At 44.0% G+C, this 15,950-nt stretch overlaps 1 protein-coding gene across 2 annotated transcripts; it reads left to right on the forward strand.

Annotated features, from left to right (window-relative positions):
• Positions 1 to 11,244: 11,244 nt before the first annotated feature.
• Positions 11,245 to 15,491, forward strand: Znf281 (zinc finger protein 281). Of its 2 annotated transcripts, none has more exons than XM_051147492.1 (2): positions 11,245 to 11,407; positions 11,624 to 15,491. In XM_051147492.1, exon 2 carries the CDS (start codon positions 11,642 to 11,644, stop codon positions 14,306 to 14,308), a length of 2,667 nt encoding a protein of 888 aa, XP_051003449.1. In that variant the 5' UTR covers positions 11,245 to 11,407; positions 11,624 to 11,641; the 3' UTR covers positions 14,309 to 15,491. The 2 variants fall into 2 exon arrangements, with proteins under 2 accessions (XP_051003449.1, XP_051003448.1); XM_051147491.1 differs by having other exon boundaries at positions 11,246 to 11,407; positions 11,628 to 15,491.
• The last annotated feature ends 459 nt before the right edge of the window (positions 15,492 to 15,950 follow it).

The raw sequence follows: 15,950 nt of genomic DNA on the forward strand, positions 1-15,950 counted from the left end.
CCGTTCTAGCCTCAATTAGTAAGAAAAAATTAAAAACAGCCAACAACAACAAAATACAAATTCCTGAGACCAACCAATTTAGAATCAGATCAAAGATAGGCTAAGAAGACACTTTAGTGGTTTTTTTCCCATTTAGCAAAACCATCGTGATCCCACAAGATGATCTCTGATTACTCTTTAGTAATTTTAAGTTTAATAAAGAATAGAGTCTGTTCTTTGTTGTTGTTGTTTTTAAATAATAGAATGAGGATTTCCTATGTGTACATTTGAGTAGTCCACTTCTATTTACCTTGCTTCAATAAGTAATGCCAAACATAACTGTTTACCAGAGAGGTTCATATTGAACTGACTTCCACACAGCTCCCTGCAAAGTCACAGGGGACACAGGTATTGGAGAAAGACTTGACCAAAGACCACACTTGATTTAACTAAATCAACATTTCTTACCCTGCAACCACTGACAAGCCAAGGTCACTGCAAATCTATGGCTTTGTTAGTTTGCTCGTCTGTGGATGAGTTTTAGTCTATAGAACTCACTCAATACTCAGTTCACTGCTCTCTGTGTATTGCCCCACCATACTTTTAAAACTTCTGTTACCGAGGTCAGAGCACCAGTCCAACTCAAATCCTGGGGCTGTCACTTTCCAGCTTGGAGGCTTACGTCCTCCGTGCTATCTGTCTAGTGTCTGTCTCTCTAGTGTAGTCTGTGAAGTTGGGCCCTGCATCCTAGGTGAGGCATAGGTGACTGGAACAGTGTGCCGTAGTAAACACTGCTCCTCACCAGAATATTAGATACTTCAAGGGCAAGGTCAGTGTTTCGTTCATAACTCTAGCTTTAGTGCCTTGACATATAGTAGCTACTTAAATATAAATAGAATGAATTGCTAAGTCCAGAATCCAGTGGCATTCTCAGGTCCTTTAGCATTTGATCGTACTGTGACAACCTAGCCGTCACTCTTACAGCAATTACCTTGTCCAGACTGTTAAAGAGTCCTAAGCACTTTACAAATGCAATTTACAATTTACTTGATTCCCACTGCCAACTTTGCTCATCATATATAGACAATGAGACACAGAAACAAAGTAATCTAACTCTCCCAAGCACTAAGTGCCAGAGTTAGGATTGGAAGGCAGGCAGTCTGCTTCCAGAGTCTAAAGCCTTAGCTCCCCTTTGCTTCTAAGCATTTCCCTCTGGTGAATTCTCACAGTTGTTTCCATGCAAACAGCCAAACAACTCATTGCGCTAACTGATCTAGAATCTGCTGTGTAGACCAAACTGGCCTAGAAACTCAGAAATCTACCTGCTTCTGCCTTCTGAGTGCAGGATTAAAGGTGTGCGCCACTGTCTCAGGCAAAAACATACTCTTTGTTTATCTAATTGCTTTGTCACTGTTTTGTTGTTGTTGTTTGTTTTTCTTTCTGTTTATCTCTGAAGAGTTGATACTTTCTAGAACTTTCTCAAAAGACATTTAAAAAATAATTTATTTTATGTTTTGATGTGGGGATTTCAGATCCCTTGGTACTGGACTTACAGACAGTTGTGAGCTGCCATGTGGGTGCTGGGAATTGAACCAGGGTCCTTTGAAAGAGCAGATGGTACTCTTAACTGCTGAGCCATCTCTCCAGCCCCTCGAAAGCTTTCTTTTATTCACTTTAGTGATTTCCAGCTTTGACATCCATCTGCACCTTGGGGATTCCAAAGTCCATATCCCCTCCAAACATTCTGTCAGAGGCTCACAGCATCACATTCACACTCAGAATGTCATTTTCTAAGTGCTCTGCCTTAACGTTTCCATAGCTGTGATGAAACACCATGACCAAGAGAAAAACTCAGGGAAGAGGGGGTTTATATCACTTGCATGTCCTTATCACAGTTCATCGTCCAAGGCAGTCAGGGCAGGAACCTGGAGGGAGAGACTACTGAGAAGCGTTGTGTGCTGGCTTTCTTTCCATGCTTTGCACAGCCTGCTTTTTGTTGTTTTGTTTTTTCAAGACAGGGTTTCTTTGTCTAGCATTGGCTGTCCCGGACTTGTAGACCAGGCCGACCTCTGCCTCCCTGAGTGCTGGAGTTAAAGGCATGCACCCCCAGCTCTTACAGTACCCAGGACCACCAGCTGGAGGGTGGCCCCACCTACATTGGACTGGGCCCTCCCACATCAATCATTAATTAAGACAATTCCCCACAGGCTTGCCTACAGGCTGCTCTTACGGAGACATTTTCTCAATAGAGCTTCCCTCCTTTTAGTTGACTCTAGCTTGTGTCAAGTCGACATTGAAAACTAGGCAGCATACCTTCCAGTGAGCATGCGTGTCTTTCTATTTAATTATGTAGGAAGACGGTACCATTACTCAGCGCAACACAGAAATCCAGAATCCCGGAGTGTACCTTGCCTCTGTCCCAGCCGCACCCCATGATGTTAGTATCCATACCCAGTGTACACTTTGTAGTCACCTCAACTCCCCGCCACCTGATTTCTGATGCTCTAACAGCTCTTACCACCCTAAGGGGTCACCTGGCCTCTAAGCAGGGCCCCCTCAGAGCACCTCCACTGTTTTTTCTGACAGCGCTTGAGAGGCTCGTGCTCAGCCACACAGCTACACGCTCAGCCCCCTCTGTTCTTAAAGAATAGCCGAGCTCTTTACACGGCATCCCAGACCTTCACAACCCGATCCTTTTCCCCTCTCTAGTTTTACTTCCCTCCCATCTTCTCCAAACATTGTGCCCTGGCACCCCTGAGCTCCCTCAGGGCGGGCATGCACTGTGTGCCCTCTGTGTTTTGCTCCTGCAGGCTCTTTCTCTGAAATGTTCTTCTGGTGCCTGTCTGATCACTCCACCTCCTCTTTCAACAATCAGATCTTCAGAAACTGTTATCATCGCAAACGCTCCACACAAAGGAGGCAGCCGCTCACCAGATTTAACTTCCTTTGTACAACCCACTCTTTTCCCCTGCAAAGACTGATAAGTGGTTCACTGTATGACTAGCTCCTGTAAACATTCTCTCTCTCTCTCTCTCTCTCTCTCTCTCTCTCTCTCTCTCTCTCTGTGTGTGTGTGTGTGTGTGTGTGTGTGTGTGTGTGTGTGTGTTGCATGCACAGGAATGTGTGGGTGTGTGCTCAGGCACATGCAGGCCAGGCTAGGATTTGAGGGTCTTCCTCGATCACTTTCCATACCTTGTTGCCTAGAGACAGAACTTCTCACTGAACTGACGGGCCATGGAACTCTCAGGATTTGCAGGTCTCCACTGTCCCCAGAGCCCTAAAGCTGGTGTTACAGGAACACATCACCGGCTTTTATGTAGGCGCTAGGAATTCAGACTCAGATCTTTGTGGTTATAGATTGAAGCTCTTGCCTCAGAGCCATTTTCCTAGCCCTGTTTGTTCTAGTCTTCCAGTTGGAAGAGTGCTTGCCTGTCATGCATGAATTTCTGGCCTTGATCTCCAGGATTCCATAAAACTAGGGCTGGTTGTAAATGTGCGTAATCTTAGCACTCAGGAGGCTGAGACAGGACCATGTGTTTGAGGCTGCCTAGGCACCACATAGACTCTGTCTATACACACACACATGCCTGCAGGCAGGGGCGCTTTTAGACTGATTTAAAGTAGATTTTTGTTTTATTTTGTTGAGACAGGGTTTCTCTGTATAGCCCTGTCTGTCCTGGAACTCACTCTGTAGACCAGGCTGGCCTTGAACTCAGAGATTGACCTGCCTCCCAAGAGCTGGAATAAGGCCTTGCACTACCACTTCCTGACTTAAAGTTATTTTTAGATGGATTATTCTATGTGTATTTTAGAGACATATACATATAATGATAAAATTCCTGATTGTTATTTTGTGCCTTTCTCCAGATCTCTGATTTCTTTCAGATTTTATTTTTAACTGTCCTATTATTTGTGTTTACCCCTTTAAACAGTTTCACATCCCAGTTTCAAGTACCCATGGTTAGCCCCAGTCCAAAAATATTAAATGAAAAAATTACAGAAATAAACAATTCACAAATTTCAAATTGTGTGCTATCCTATGTACTATGATGAAAAAAATTTAATTCCATTGTTTATGTATAGAAGTGTTTTTCCTGCATGTGTGTCTGTGTACCACATGCATGCCTGGTGCTCTCAGTGCCCAGAGAGGGTGTCAGAACCCCTGAAACTGAAGTTACAGATGGTTGTGAGCTGCTGTGTGGGTGGGGACTTGAACCATGATCCTCTCCGGAAGAGCAGGTAGTGCTCTTAACTGCTGATCTACCTCTCCAGGCCCCGTGTGATAAATCGTGAGTAATTTTGGCCCAGATGAGAATCCTTCCTTGGTTGTGAGTTAATTGGTTATCCTAGTTGTCAGGTTCCGGGTCCTGGCTTCTGTAACAACAGTCTCCTCTGAGATTAGGTTGTTACATTCTGCAGAGAGCTCCTTAAGCAGGGAAGGCATCACATTTAGACCCTCAGTCAGACAGAGCCTGTCTTCTGGGTTTACAGTAGCAAGATACAGTATATGAGATGCTCTCAGCCCTAGATTGGTAACACTGGTGTGTCTTTCTAGTTTTCCTGGCTGGCTTGTTTCTGACTGGCCTCCTACCCTGTCATGCTCCCCACTAGGAAGCCAATGGCCCTCCGCTGAGCACCTTTGTGTACCCTTCCCTGTTTACTCCCTTAGACCTGGATTAAGAAAAGGAAACGTTTTTGTTTTACAAAGATGAGCACACAGGGTCTCAAAATGGCTTCTATTAGGTAAATAAAAGTCTGAAGACCTTAGCTTAATCCCTGGAACCCATATGGTAGAAGAGACTCCCACAAATTGACCTCTGACCTCGACATGTGCATGTGATCTCCCCCCCACCGCCCCCCACCTCCACCACACAAAATAACTAAATAAGAACATGTAACAGCTTCCTCTGTTTTTGTTTTTTGTTCTGTTGTTGTTTTTCATTTAGCTATGTAGTTAGTAAACATAGCTTTAGCCATTGTACTACTTGCCTGTTCTCAGGGATGAAGACATCACAATTTATTCAGCCATCCATTTGTTGAGAGGCATTTAAATATGTCTGCTTCTGTGCCCAGAGCTTCAAGAACAAATTCAAATGTACAGATTTGTGCATTGATGCTTTTGTTTCCATGAGACGTAGCCCTCAACAGGAACTATTTATAGAAAGTAGGTTAGAACATGACTTATTTTAAAAAAAGAAAGAAAGAAAGAAAGAAAGAGTATACAGAGATGCCATACAGTCAAAGAAATTCAGAAAATGATGCTGGGTGTGGTAGAACATGCTTGTAATCTCAGTTCTTGAGAGACTGAAGCAGGAAGAAAGATCCTTGGTCTTATGATCAAGGCCAGCCAGGCCTCCAGGGGAAAAAAAAAAAAAAAAAGACCTTGCCTCAAACAAACAAGAGAACAAAAACAAACCCACAAACAAAAACTCAAAGAAACTAAGAAAATGGTAATAATATCTGACCCTGTGGGTACCTAGCAGTCTTTGTCGGGAAAGGTGTTTCCTAGCAACTAGAAGGGACGCATCACTGAATGAGAATTCATAAGCCAATAACAGAAGACAGGGCCTGGCCTGTAGCTTGAGAATCCTTCTTACAAAGCAAGTTTCCTGTTTTGCTTGCTAGCCTAGAAGGAAAGCTGGGCTGTTTGAAGCGCTATTAACGGGCACCGGAGCTCCTGACCCTGTGAGCTACTCAGACTTTGAAGTGACTAGGCATGTGATACAGGAGGCAAAAAAAGTCAGCTAGAAAATTAAGGCTGAGCTGCAATGGGGAGTGTCTCCAAAAGCGGAAGCCAAGCTGGATGTGGTGTTGGTGTGATCCTAGCATTCAGCAAGCAGAGGCAAAAGGCAGTAAGATTGCAAGTTGCAGGTTAGCCTGGACTACATAGTAAGAGCCTATCTCAACAGACCAAGAGTTACTTGCCGAGTATGTTTGAGGTCCTGGGATGCATTTATGTAAGTTATTTACATCTTGGCAAGTCTAGACACTGTGGATGGACATACCTGTGGATTTCCTGGTGGGAAGCACCCCTCAGGTGTGAGGGCTTTTTCATTCTGGAGATGTGGCATAGTTATAGCAGTGACTGTGTAGCAGGACAGAATGTTGTGGTGGGAGTTCCAGAAAGCTCAGTGCTGGTTAAGGAGTGAGTGTTGGTTCCCTCCAGCACTTTTCTTTTTCTTTCTTTCTTTCTTTCTTCTTTCTTTCTTTCTTTCTTTCTTTCTTTCTTTCTTTCTTTCCTTCCTTCCTTCTTTCTTTCTTCCTTCTGTCTTTCCATCCATCCTTCCTTCCTTCGTTTCTTTCCTTTCTTTTTGGTTTTTCGAGACAGGATTTCACTGTGTAGCTTTTGCTGTCCTGGACTCAATTTGTAGATCAGGCTGGCCTCAAACTCACAGAGATCCGCCTGCCTCTGCCTTCCTTAGTACTGGGATTAAAGGCGTGCGCCACTGCGCCCAGCTTCTCCAGCTCTTCTTAACGGTATTTTTCTCTGCTGGATGTAAATTCAACTAATCATATGGCTCCAGATGCTAATGTCCAAATGTCTCTGCTTGATTCTTTCTCTGGAGAAGCTATGATGTGTTTGCAGCACTGGGCGTTATGAAGCGCTACAGAATTGGGTGTCAGTAATGTGCAGAACTGCCAGCAGCTGTTAGCGCTGTACAAGGCCTACAAACGGATGAGCACTCTTACTAAGGTTTCACCTTCCCCTCCTGCGGCAGCATCAGGAAGACGCCTTAAGAGCATCGCAGAACCCCTGGGGTGTCTTTGCCTGTTGTCTGTGGAGTCTGCTTGGCATACTATGAGTTTGTATCTGTTGAGTGGGAGAATAAGTAAAGGGAAAAAGAAAACCTTGAGATTGAAACTGCCTGTATCCAAAATCCATTTTCAGTTTAGATCCTATTTTCAAAAAAGAGGGGAGTAAACACACTATGATTTAAAATAGGGAACAGAGGCAGAAGCTCTGTGCTGAATACACGAGGAAAACTAACTCTCTCTCTGTGTAGCCTTGTCTGTCCTAGAACTAGCTCTGTAGCCCAGACTGGCCTAGAACTCAGAGATCCGCCTGCCTCTGCCTCCCAAAGTGCTGGGATTAAAGGCATGCACCACCATGCCCAGCCCATGATTTTCTCTTAACCCTTCCTTTAGAGAAAACTGGCCTTACAAAATTACATATAAATTACATGTATATTACTAGATTTATTTGATTTTCAAACTATAGATTTCATGTAAGCAGTTGGGTTTCTAATAGAGAATTCACTCATAGCAAATATTATGGATGTTTTATTTACTGAGGAGCTAATTTATTGCACAAAGTAAAATATTCCTGTTTCATCGATAATATTTGTGTGAGTGGCTGGAGACCATGGGTCAATATGCTTGGTCTTAAAGCCTTATCACCTGAATCTGACTCATGAAACCCACACGGTGGAGGAAGAGGACTACATCTACCACCTGCTGCGGTGGCACACCATGTAAACACAGTTTTAAACAAAAGTGGGAGCTTGAAGACGGATTCTTAGCTGGGGCCCCCACCTGTGCTGAACCATCTTGCTTGACTGGCTATCGGATTTATTCACTTTCATATACTAAGATGTTTAGGTTTTATTTGTCTGTTTTGTTTTGAGACAGTTTCACTACGTAGTGATGACAGGCCTTAAACTCACTAAGTAGAAGAGCCTTGCTTTGAACTCACAGAGATCTGCCTGCCTCTGGGTCTCGAGTGCTGTGATTAAAGGCCACCACACCTGGCCCAATAGTTTTATGTTTAAGAGTGATGTTTAATTTGTATTTTACAATTATCCTTATTTTTACTGGTACTGGGGATTAAACCTAGGGTTTCATACACCCTATATCACCAGTCCTTCCTCTGTGTGTGTGTGTGTGTATGTGTGTGTGTGTGTGTGTTTGTTTGTTTTTGTTTTATTCTGAAGCAGGATTTCCTTAAATTAACCAATTGGCCTTAAACTTACAGTCCCTCTGTCTTAACCTTTACAGTAGCTGGTATTTCAGGCCTGCACCACCCGGACCAGCTCATTTGTATTTTGAAACGAATTAAACACTTCCAAGCTAAAAACCAGTAAACATATCTAGAATATAATTAAATTGTAGCATGAAAGCTGATAATGTAAAGTTTCATCTTAACTCTGAGTTACAGATGAACAAAAGCTTGCCCTTCCCCGACTTGTTGGCTGTCCTGAGACTCAAACCCAGAGCCCTGTGCATGCTCAGTGCACATTCTACCATAAGTAACATCCCAGCCCCTTTAAGTCTTAATTTTAGGAACTGGAGTGATGGTTCTACAGTTAAGAGTAGTGGCTACTCTCCCAGAGTACCTGGGTTCAAGTCCCAGCACACATTGGTTCGCAAATGTCTGCAAGTCCACTTTCAGGGAATATGATATCCTCTTCTGGCCTCCTTGGCACCAGGCATGCACATAGTACACATGCATACATGAAGGCAAGACAATCATGCACATAAAATAAAGTTTAAGAGTCTAGCCAGCTGTTGGTAATCCACGCCTTCAATCTCATCACTTGGGAGGCAGAGGCAGGTGGATCTCCATGAGTTCTAGGACAACCTGGTCTACATAGAGAGATCTTGTGTCAAACAAACACTCTTTCAAGCAATTAAGCGTTATTTTTAAAGTCATTTCTACTTCTGGGTGTTGGGGCTTAAGCCTGTGATTTTAGTACTTGAAAGGCAGAACAGGAAGGAATGAGTTAAAGGCCAGCCTTGGCTGTATAGTGAGACTCTGTTGCAAACAGACAATTCATATTTATCTTTTTTTGAAGGCTTACTTTATGTGAATGAATTTTTGTCCTTATCCACATTTATGTGTGTACCATGTGAATACCAGTGGGATCCCTTGGGTGGGGGTTGGGAATTGAATCCGGATCCTCTGCAAGAGCAACAAATGTTCTTTAACTGCTGTACTATGGCCCCTATTATCTAAGTTTATCTCTTTAGTTTTGAGGGTTTAAAGGAGGTTGGCTGTTTTTTGGGGTGCTAGGGTTCAAGGCTTATCAACAGTAGGCAATCACAGTACCATTGAACTATGTCCCTAATCCGTAGTGTTTAATCTTTCAATTATTTTATAATTTCATAGCTTCAAAGATTATAACAAATCTACTGAAGTTGCTGCAGCCTAAAATAGTGCTTAAAAATACTGCTATGAGCCAGTCATGGTGGCGCATGCCTTTAATCCCAGCACTCGGGAGGCAGAGGCAGGCAGACCACTGTGAGTTCTAGGCCAGCCTGGCCTACAAAGTGAGTCTAGGACAGCCAGGGCTACACAGAGAAGTCCTGTCTTGAAAAACAAAACAAAACAAATACTACTGTGTAGTGCTATCTCAAGTATTACTTTGATGACATCCTGAGTTTTAAGTTTTTAGTCACCCAGCTACCTTCCAGAAACTGCCATGTTGAGTTTCCTAATTACTATTCTATGTAGCTGGGATGCTATTTTTATTTTCTATCACTAAAGAATTGAGTGGCACAACCAGTGTAAGCGATGCGCTGGTGTGTTACCGTATAAATGCTCAAGGTACAACTTCTAATGGTGAAAAACGGGAAAATAAATCGACCTTGATGAAGTGTGTCTTCTTTTGTCTGTTCTCAGGAAAGTTTATTTCAGGCATTTCCACTGCTGGAATGATTAGCGTTAACAGCTTTCCCCCTCCATTTTATTTTACAGGGTCTCTTCATCTTCTTGATATATGGGGTGCACAACACAGAGGTAAGTCTGCTTGGAGTAGCTCAAGGCTGACAGAGTGAATGAGAGAAATGACAGGTTTCTTATCTTGATAACTGAAGAACAAAGTTGGCTTTCATATGAGTGTCCTACTGCCCTTCATGCTTGGACTGGCTTATATACATCCAGCTTACTATTAAACACTGACACCCTGAAAGGGACACCCTCATTTCTCAGTGGCATTGACTAATATTTTATTCCTGCCTGAAGTTTTGAATTTTCGGGCTTTAACACTCAGCTATACCTGACAGTGTCAAGAAGTAACTTAAATGCAGTTGCATGAGGTTGGAAAGGTACAGTGCCTCATCAAACTACCCATAAAATACAGTTTCAAGTTTTTCAGACAGGCTGAGATAGTAAATTATAATCTTTATGACTTTAATTTTGAAATTTCTCAGGAGAGTTATTTAATTCCAAGAAGTAATTTCAAGAAACACTATGAAAATAAAGTGGACATGTAATTTCTTTACGAAAACACACTATGTACAAAACTATCCAGCTCCTTTTATTAAAAATGGCTATGATGTATAGAAATTGCTAGGAAAGTTCCTGGTTTAGATTTTTGCATGTTCACTGTGAAAGTTAGTGCCCAATGCACTAAATAAATATTTATCTGGTTTTGTTGATAGAACTTTTAATTTTAAGACTGTACCCAATTTACCCCAAATGAATGATGAGCGATTTTTTTTTTTTCAAGTTTCTAGGCACTCCCTCCTGGAGGGGTGGGAAGGGTGGGGTACGTATCTTAGCAGAGAACTTAGAAGGGACCCATGGACGGTATTTTTTACAAAGCAGACTAGAGAGCAAACAACATAAGCGCAAACTCAGCCAACTGAGAAAGTAACTGTGGCATTTAAATACCATTTGATGATGTAGTGTGTGGGGGCGTGTTTTACAGGAAGGATGCTCCTGGAATTACACGTGGTTTCCCTTTGCCATAGCCTTCAGGTAGGTTGGCAGGGAGACAAATTTTTGCAACGGTACCTCAATGACTGTCTCAAAGAAGGCTCCTCCTTTGTAAAAAGCAAAGCCACGCGTTATTACTGTCCCCACTCTGAAAGGAAGGAGTAACAGGTATCTAATCAATACTATTACGAGTTTAATGCTTTCAGATAGAACCACAGATACTTTAAAGAATCCTTTTCCAGGTTTTATTTTGATATCCAATACCTGGATTGTAAACACTAAAGCGAAAAAAAAAAATGTCACAGTTAAGCCCTCAGTTTCTCTACCTTCCTCAACCCCTTTCTCTGCGGCTCCCACGCCACGCTGCAACATGCTCTCCCGGCGTCCCCTGACTTCCCGCCCCTCGGGTTCACCTCCTGAGCGTCTTTTCCCCCAGAAACCCTCAGCCACTTTCTGCCCCTCGGCGCAGCCACCAATCACATCCCCTCGCTGTGGAAGCCCCTCCGCCGTCGGGCTCTAAGACCCCGCCCCCCCTGCCCAGCCCCCAGCAGCTCCGCCCAACCGCCCCCTTGATTGACAGGCCGGCGAGGCGGAAACTGCGACGCAGGCGCACTGAGCCCGCAGAGCTCCCCTCTGGTCCGGTCCAAGAGTTCCCGGCAGACACCGCGCCGCGGCTGCGCAGAAGCGGGGAGGCTTTTAATTCCATTGTGGAGAGGACGGCGTTATTTTTATTAACTGGAGGCGACGGCGGCTGCGGCGGCGGCGGAACCCGTAAGTGTGGCCAGCGGGCCAGGGCGGGCGCGGGGGCGGTCAGGAAGGCCGCGGGGCCGAGCGCGCCGGGCCGGAGGCGGCGGGGCTGCGGACGGGCGCCGGGCGCGGTGAGGACTGGGCGGCGGCGCGGCGGGTCCCATACGCTGCGGTGGTCCCGGCCCGGGGCCCGGCCCTACCGCCGTTCCCCCTCTTCCCTCCTCTCCCTCCTTTCCGCAGCCAGGCCTCCTCCGGGGTATGAAAATCGGCAGCGGGTTCCTCAGCGGCGGCGGCGGTCCCGGCAGTAGCGGTGGTAGCGGCTCCGGCGGCAGCTCCGGCAGCGGCGGCGGCAGGAGAGCAGAGATGGAGCCCACCTTTCCCCAGAGTATGGTTATGTTCAACCACCGGCTCCCCCCGGTCACCAGCTTCACCCGGCCGGCGGGGACGGCCGCCCCTCCCCCGCAGTGCGTGTTATCCTCCTCTACCTCCGCAGCCCCGGCCGCTGAGCCCCCCCCTCCGCCAGCCCCGGACATGACTTTCAAGAAGGAGCCGGCGGCGTCAGCCGCGGCCTTCCCTTCGCAGAGGACCTCCTGGGGATTCTTGCAGTCCCTGGTGAGCATCAAGCAGGAGAAACCTGCGGATCCCGAGGAGCAGCAGTCCCACCACCACCATCACCACCACCACTATGGGGGGCTGTTCGCAGGGGCTGAAGAGAGATCACCAGGCCTAGGAGGAGGGGAAGGGGGGAGCCACGGCGTCATCCAAGACCTCAGTATTCTCCACCAGCACGTCCAGCAGCAACCAGCCCAGCACCATCGTGATGTATTATTGAGCAGTGGTAGCCGGACTGATGACCATGGCAACGAGGAGCCAAAGCAGGACACTAACGTCAAAAAGGCAAAGAGGCCAAAGCCAGAATCTCAGGGAATCAAAGCCAAGAGGAAGCCAAGTGCATCTTCCAAACCTTTGGTTGGAGATGGAGATGGTGCCGTCCTGTCCCCAAGTCAGAAACCTCATATCTGTGATCACTGTAGTGCTGCTTTCCGGAGCTCCTATCACCTGCGGAGACATGTCCTCATTCACACAGGAGAAAGACCTTTCCAGTGCAGCCAGTGCAGTATGGGTTTCATTCAGAAATACCTACTGCAGAGACACGAGAAAATTCACAGTAGGGAGAAGCCCTTTGGATGTGATCAGTGCAGCATGAAGTTTATTCAGAAGTACCATATGGAGAGACACAAGAGGACACATAGTGGAGAAAAGCCATATAAGTGTGACACTTGCCAACAGTATTTTTCAAGGACTGACAGATTGTTGAAGCACAGGCGCACGTGTGGTGAAGCCATAGCAAAAGGAGCCGCTAGTGCAGAACCTGGGTCATCGAACCATAACAATATGGGTAATCTGGCTGTGTTGTCTCAGGGAAATACAAGTTCTTCAAGGAGAAAATCGAAGTCAAAAAGCATAGCGCTTGAGAATAAGGAACACAAGACTGGCAAAACAAATGAATCACAAATGACAAACAATATAAACATGCAGAGTTACTCAGTAGAAATGCCTACTGTGTCTACCAGTGGGGGCATAATTGGCACTGGAATAGATGAACTGCAGAAAAGGGTGCCAAAATTGATCTTTAAGAAAGGAAGCAGAAAGAATACAGATAAAAGCTACCTTAACTTTGTGTCACCGTTACCAGACGTAGTTGGGCAGAAATCCTTGTCTGGTAAACCAAGTGGCTCACTTGGCATTGTATCGAATAATAGTGTGGAGACCATTAGTCTTCTCCAAAGTACGAGTGGCAAACAAGGTCAGATTAGCAGTAATTATGATGATGCCATGCAGTTTTCAAAGAAGAGAAGATACTTACCAACTGCCAGCAGCAACAGTGCCTTTTCTATAAATGTAGGACACATGGTCTCCCAGCCGTCAGTCATTCAGTCTGCAGGTGTCAGTGTTTTGGACAATGAGGCGCCATTGTCACTTATTGACTCCTCAGCTCTAAATGCTGAAATTAAGTCTTGTCATGACAAGTCTGGAATTCCTGATGAGGTTTTACAGAGTATTTTGGATCAGTACTCCAGCAAATCAGAAGCGCAGAAGGAGGATCCTTTCAACCTAACAGAGCCACGAGTGGATTTACACACCTCAGGAGAGCACTCAGAGTTGGTTCAAGAAGAAAATTTGAGCCCAGGCACCCAGACACCTTCAAATGATAAAACAAGCATGTTGCAAGAATACTCCAAATACCTCCAACAGGCTTTTGAAAAATCCACTAATGCAGGTTTTACTCTTGGACACGGTTTCCAGTTTGTCAGTTTGTCTTCACCTCTCCACAACCACACTTTGTTTCCAGAAAAACAGGTATACACTACATCTCCTTTGGAGTGTGGTTTTGGCCAATCTGTTACCTCAGTGTTGCCATCTTCATTGCCAAAGCCTCCTTTTGGGATGTTGTTTGGATCTCAGCCAGGTCTTTATTTATCTGCTTTGGATGCTACACATCAGCAGTTGACACCTTCCCAGGAGCTGGATGATCTGATAGATTCTCAGAAGAACTTAGAGACATCATCAGCCTTCCAGTCCTCATCTCAGAAACTGACTAGCCAGAAGGAACAACAGAAAAATTTAGAGTCCTCAACAAGCTTTCAGATTCCATCTCAGGAGTTAGCTAGCCAGATCGATCCTCAGAAAGACATAGAGCCTAGAACAACGTACCAGATTGAGAACTTTGCACAAGCATTCGGTTCTCAGTTTAAGTCGGGCAGCAGGGTGCCAATGACCTTTATCACTAACTCTAATGGAGAAGTGGACCATAGAGTAAGGACTTCAGTGTCAGATTTCTCAGGGTATACAAATATGATGTCTGATGTAAGTGAGCCATGTAGTACAAGAGTAAAGACCCCCACCAGCCAGAGTTACAGGTAAGGTCTCAAGAGTGACCAGGCTGGGAGTCTTGTAATGTAATTTGTTTTATTTTGAGAACACTGCCATTGGAATGTTTCTACACGATCCTATTAAGAATAATGTAATGCCCTTTCAATGCAACTTTTCATATTTAGTTTATTTTGTTAGTGTGATTTTAGCTCTGTTTGTATTATTTTTAATCAAAATCAATAGATTAAAAATAGTTTGACATTCAAAGTGACAATGTTTAGCAATCAAATTTACATGTATAGATTGTCAGGGAGTAGCCCAAAAGTTTTAAATGCAAAAAAAAAAAAAAAAAAAAACAACAAAAAAACAAAAAACACAACAAAACTACAGGAAAAAAAAAAGAAAAGAGAAAAGAAAAAAAAAGAAACTTTGTTGCTAGGATTAAGGTTATTCTAATTGCTTTACTCTCAGGAAAGTGTAATAACGCATGGGAATTCTGTACGTTATCACCGTAATGGAATATCCAATTTACAAATAGTATGATACACATTTCATTGTTTAAGTTAAGGGATCTTAAACATTTCAGATTGCTCTTTCTGGGCTGATAGAATATACATTTCGTCATTTAAGTAAGGGATCGAAAACATTTCAAGTGCTATCTCCGTCTGGGCTGATCCAAAACTCTGAGATTGTTGGCTACCTATATTTTGTTGCAGCTTTTAAATGTACTCCAAACTTCCAAACCCACATTCATTCCAGCTTGGTAGAACAAATATCTTGGATCTTTGATCAAAGCCTGGAATGATAGCTTTAATAAAAGAAAGAGGAAAAAAAAAAGCACCCTCTTTATCCAACTGTAACAAGGCTGTAATTCCATTAAGTGATTCTGTGAATGTCTACCTAGTACAGTGTTAAAGCCCAAGTGGTTGGTTGGTTTCAGTATTAGAAAGTAAGTTCATTCACATAATCCATTGAAATTTGGGGTATGCATTATTCATGGCCTAAAAACATTCTGTGACTTATGCTATCACGTACCACCGTCACTTCTGGTTTTGGTACTTGTTCCTAACTTCCTCTTAAAGTCCTGGGCCTTCTTGTTCCTTCTCCCTGTCTGATGGTTTCAATAGTAGAGTGACTTATCATCCAGTAGATAACTGATTATGCATTTTATGTCTTATGGCATTCAGATACTAAACAATAGGATAAACATCCCTGACCTTCACTTTTTTTTTTTTTTTTAAACAAAGCTAATACAGATTTCCATGTACAAGCCATAGATGTCAAAGGGTTGTGATCCCACCTGGTGGCATAGCTTGTGTAACAGATAAGAGTGTGTGTGTTTAGTAATGACATCAGAGCTCTTTGTGAAATTGCAGCCTTTAATGTACATTTTGAAGGGGTGTTTTAGTCAGTATTGTACAGGGATCTTGTAAAGTCATCAAAACTTGCTATGAATGCTAATTGCCATTTGAAGCTACTGATAGGCAGTGGCTCTGCTCTAAACCACTTTTTAGCAATTGTATTTTTTTCCTGATTATATTTTTTAATGTACTTTGATGTTTATGCTGATGAGTTTTTTTTTTTTTTTTATGTACTTTTGGTGATGTTTCAGTCTTATGAACTCTTCTGACGTCAGAAAAGTACCACTGGTTGTTTGCAGTCTCATTGTGTAATCAGCCTACCACAGGCTTCC

Source organism: Acomys russatus, chromosome 6 (assembly GCF_903995435.1).
Source record: "Acomys russatus chromosome 6, mAcoRus1.1, whole genome shotgun sequence".
Taxonomy (NCBI): domain Eukaryota; kingdom Metazoa; phylum Chordata; class Mammalia; order Rodentia; family Muridae; genus Acomys; species Acomys russatus.

Excerpts from the sequence above, each read along its gene's own strand:
- Znf281 (XM_051147492.1), top strand. The coding sequence starts at position 11,642 with ATGAAAATCGGCAGCGGGTTCCTCAGCGGCGGCGGCGGTCCCGGCAGT.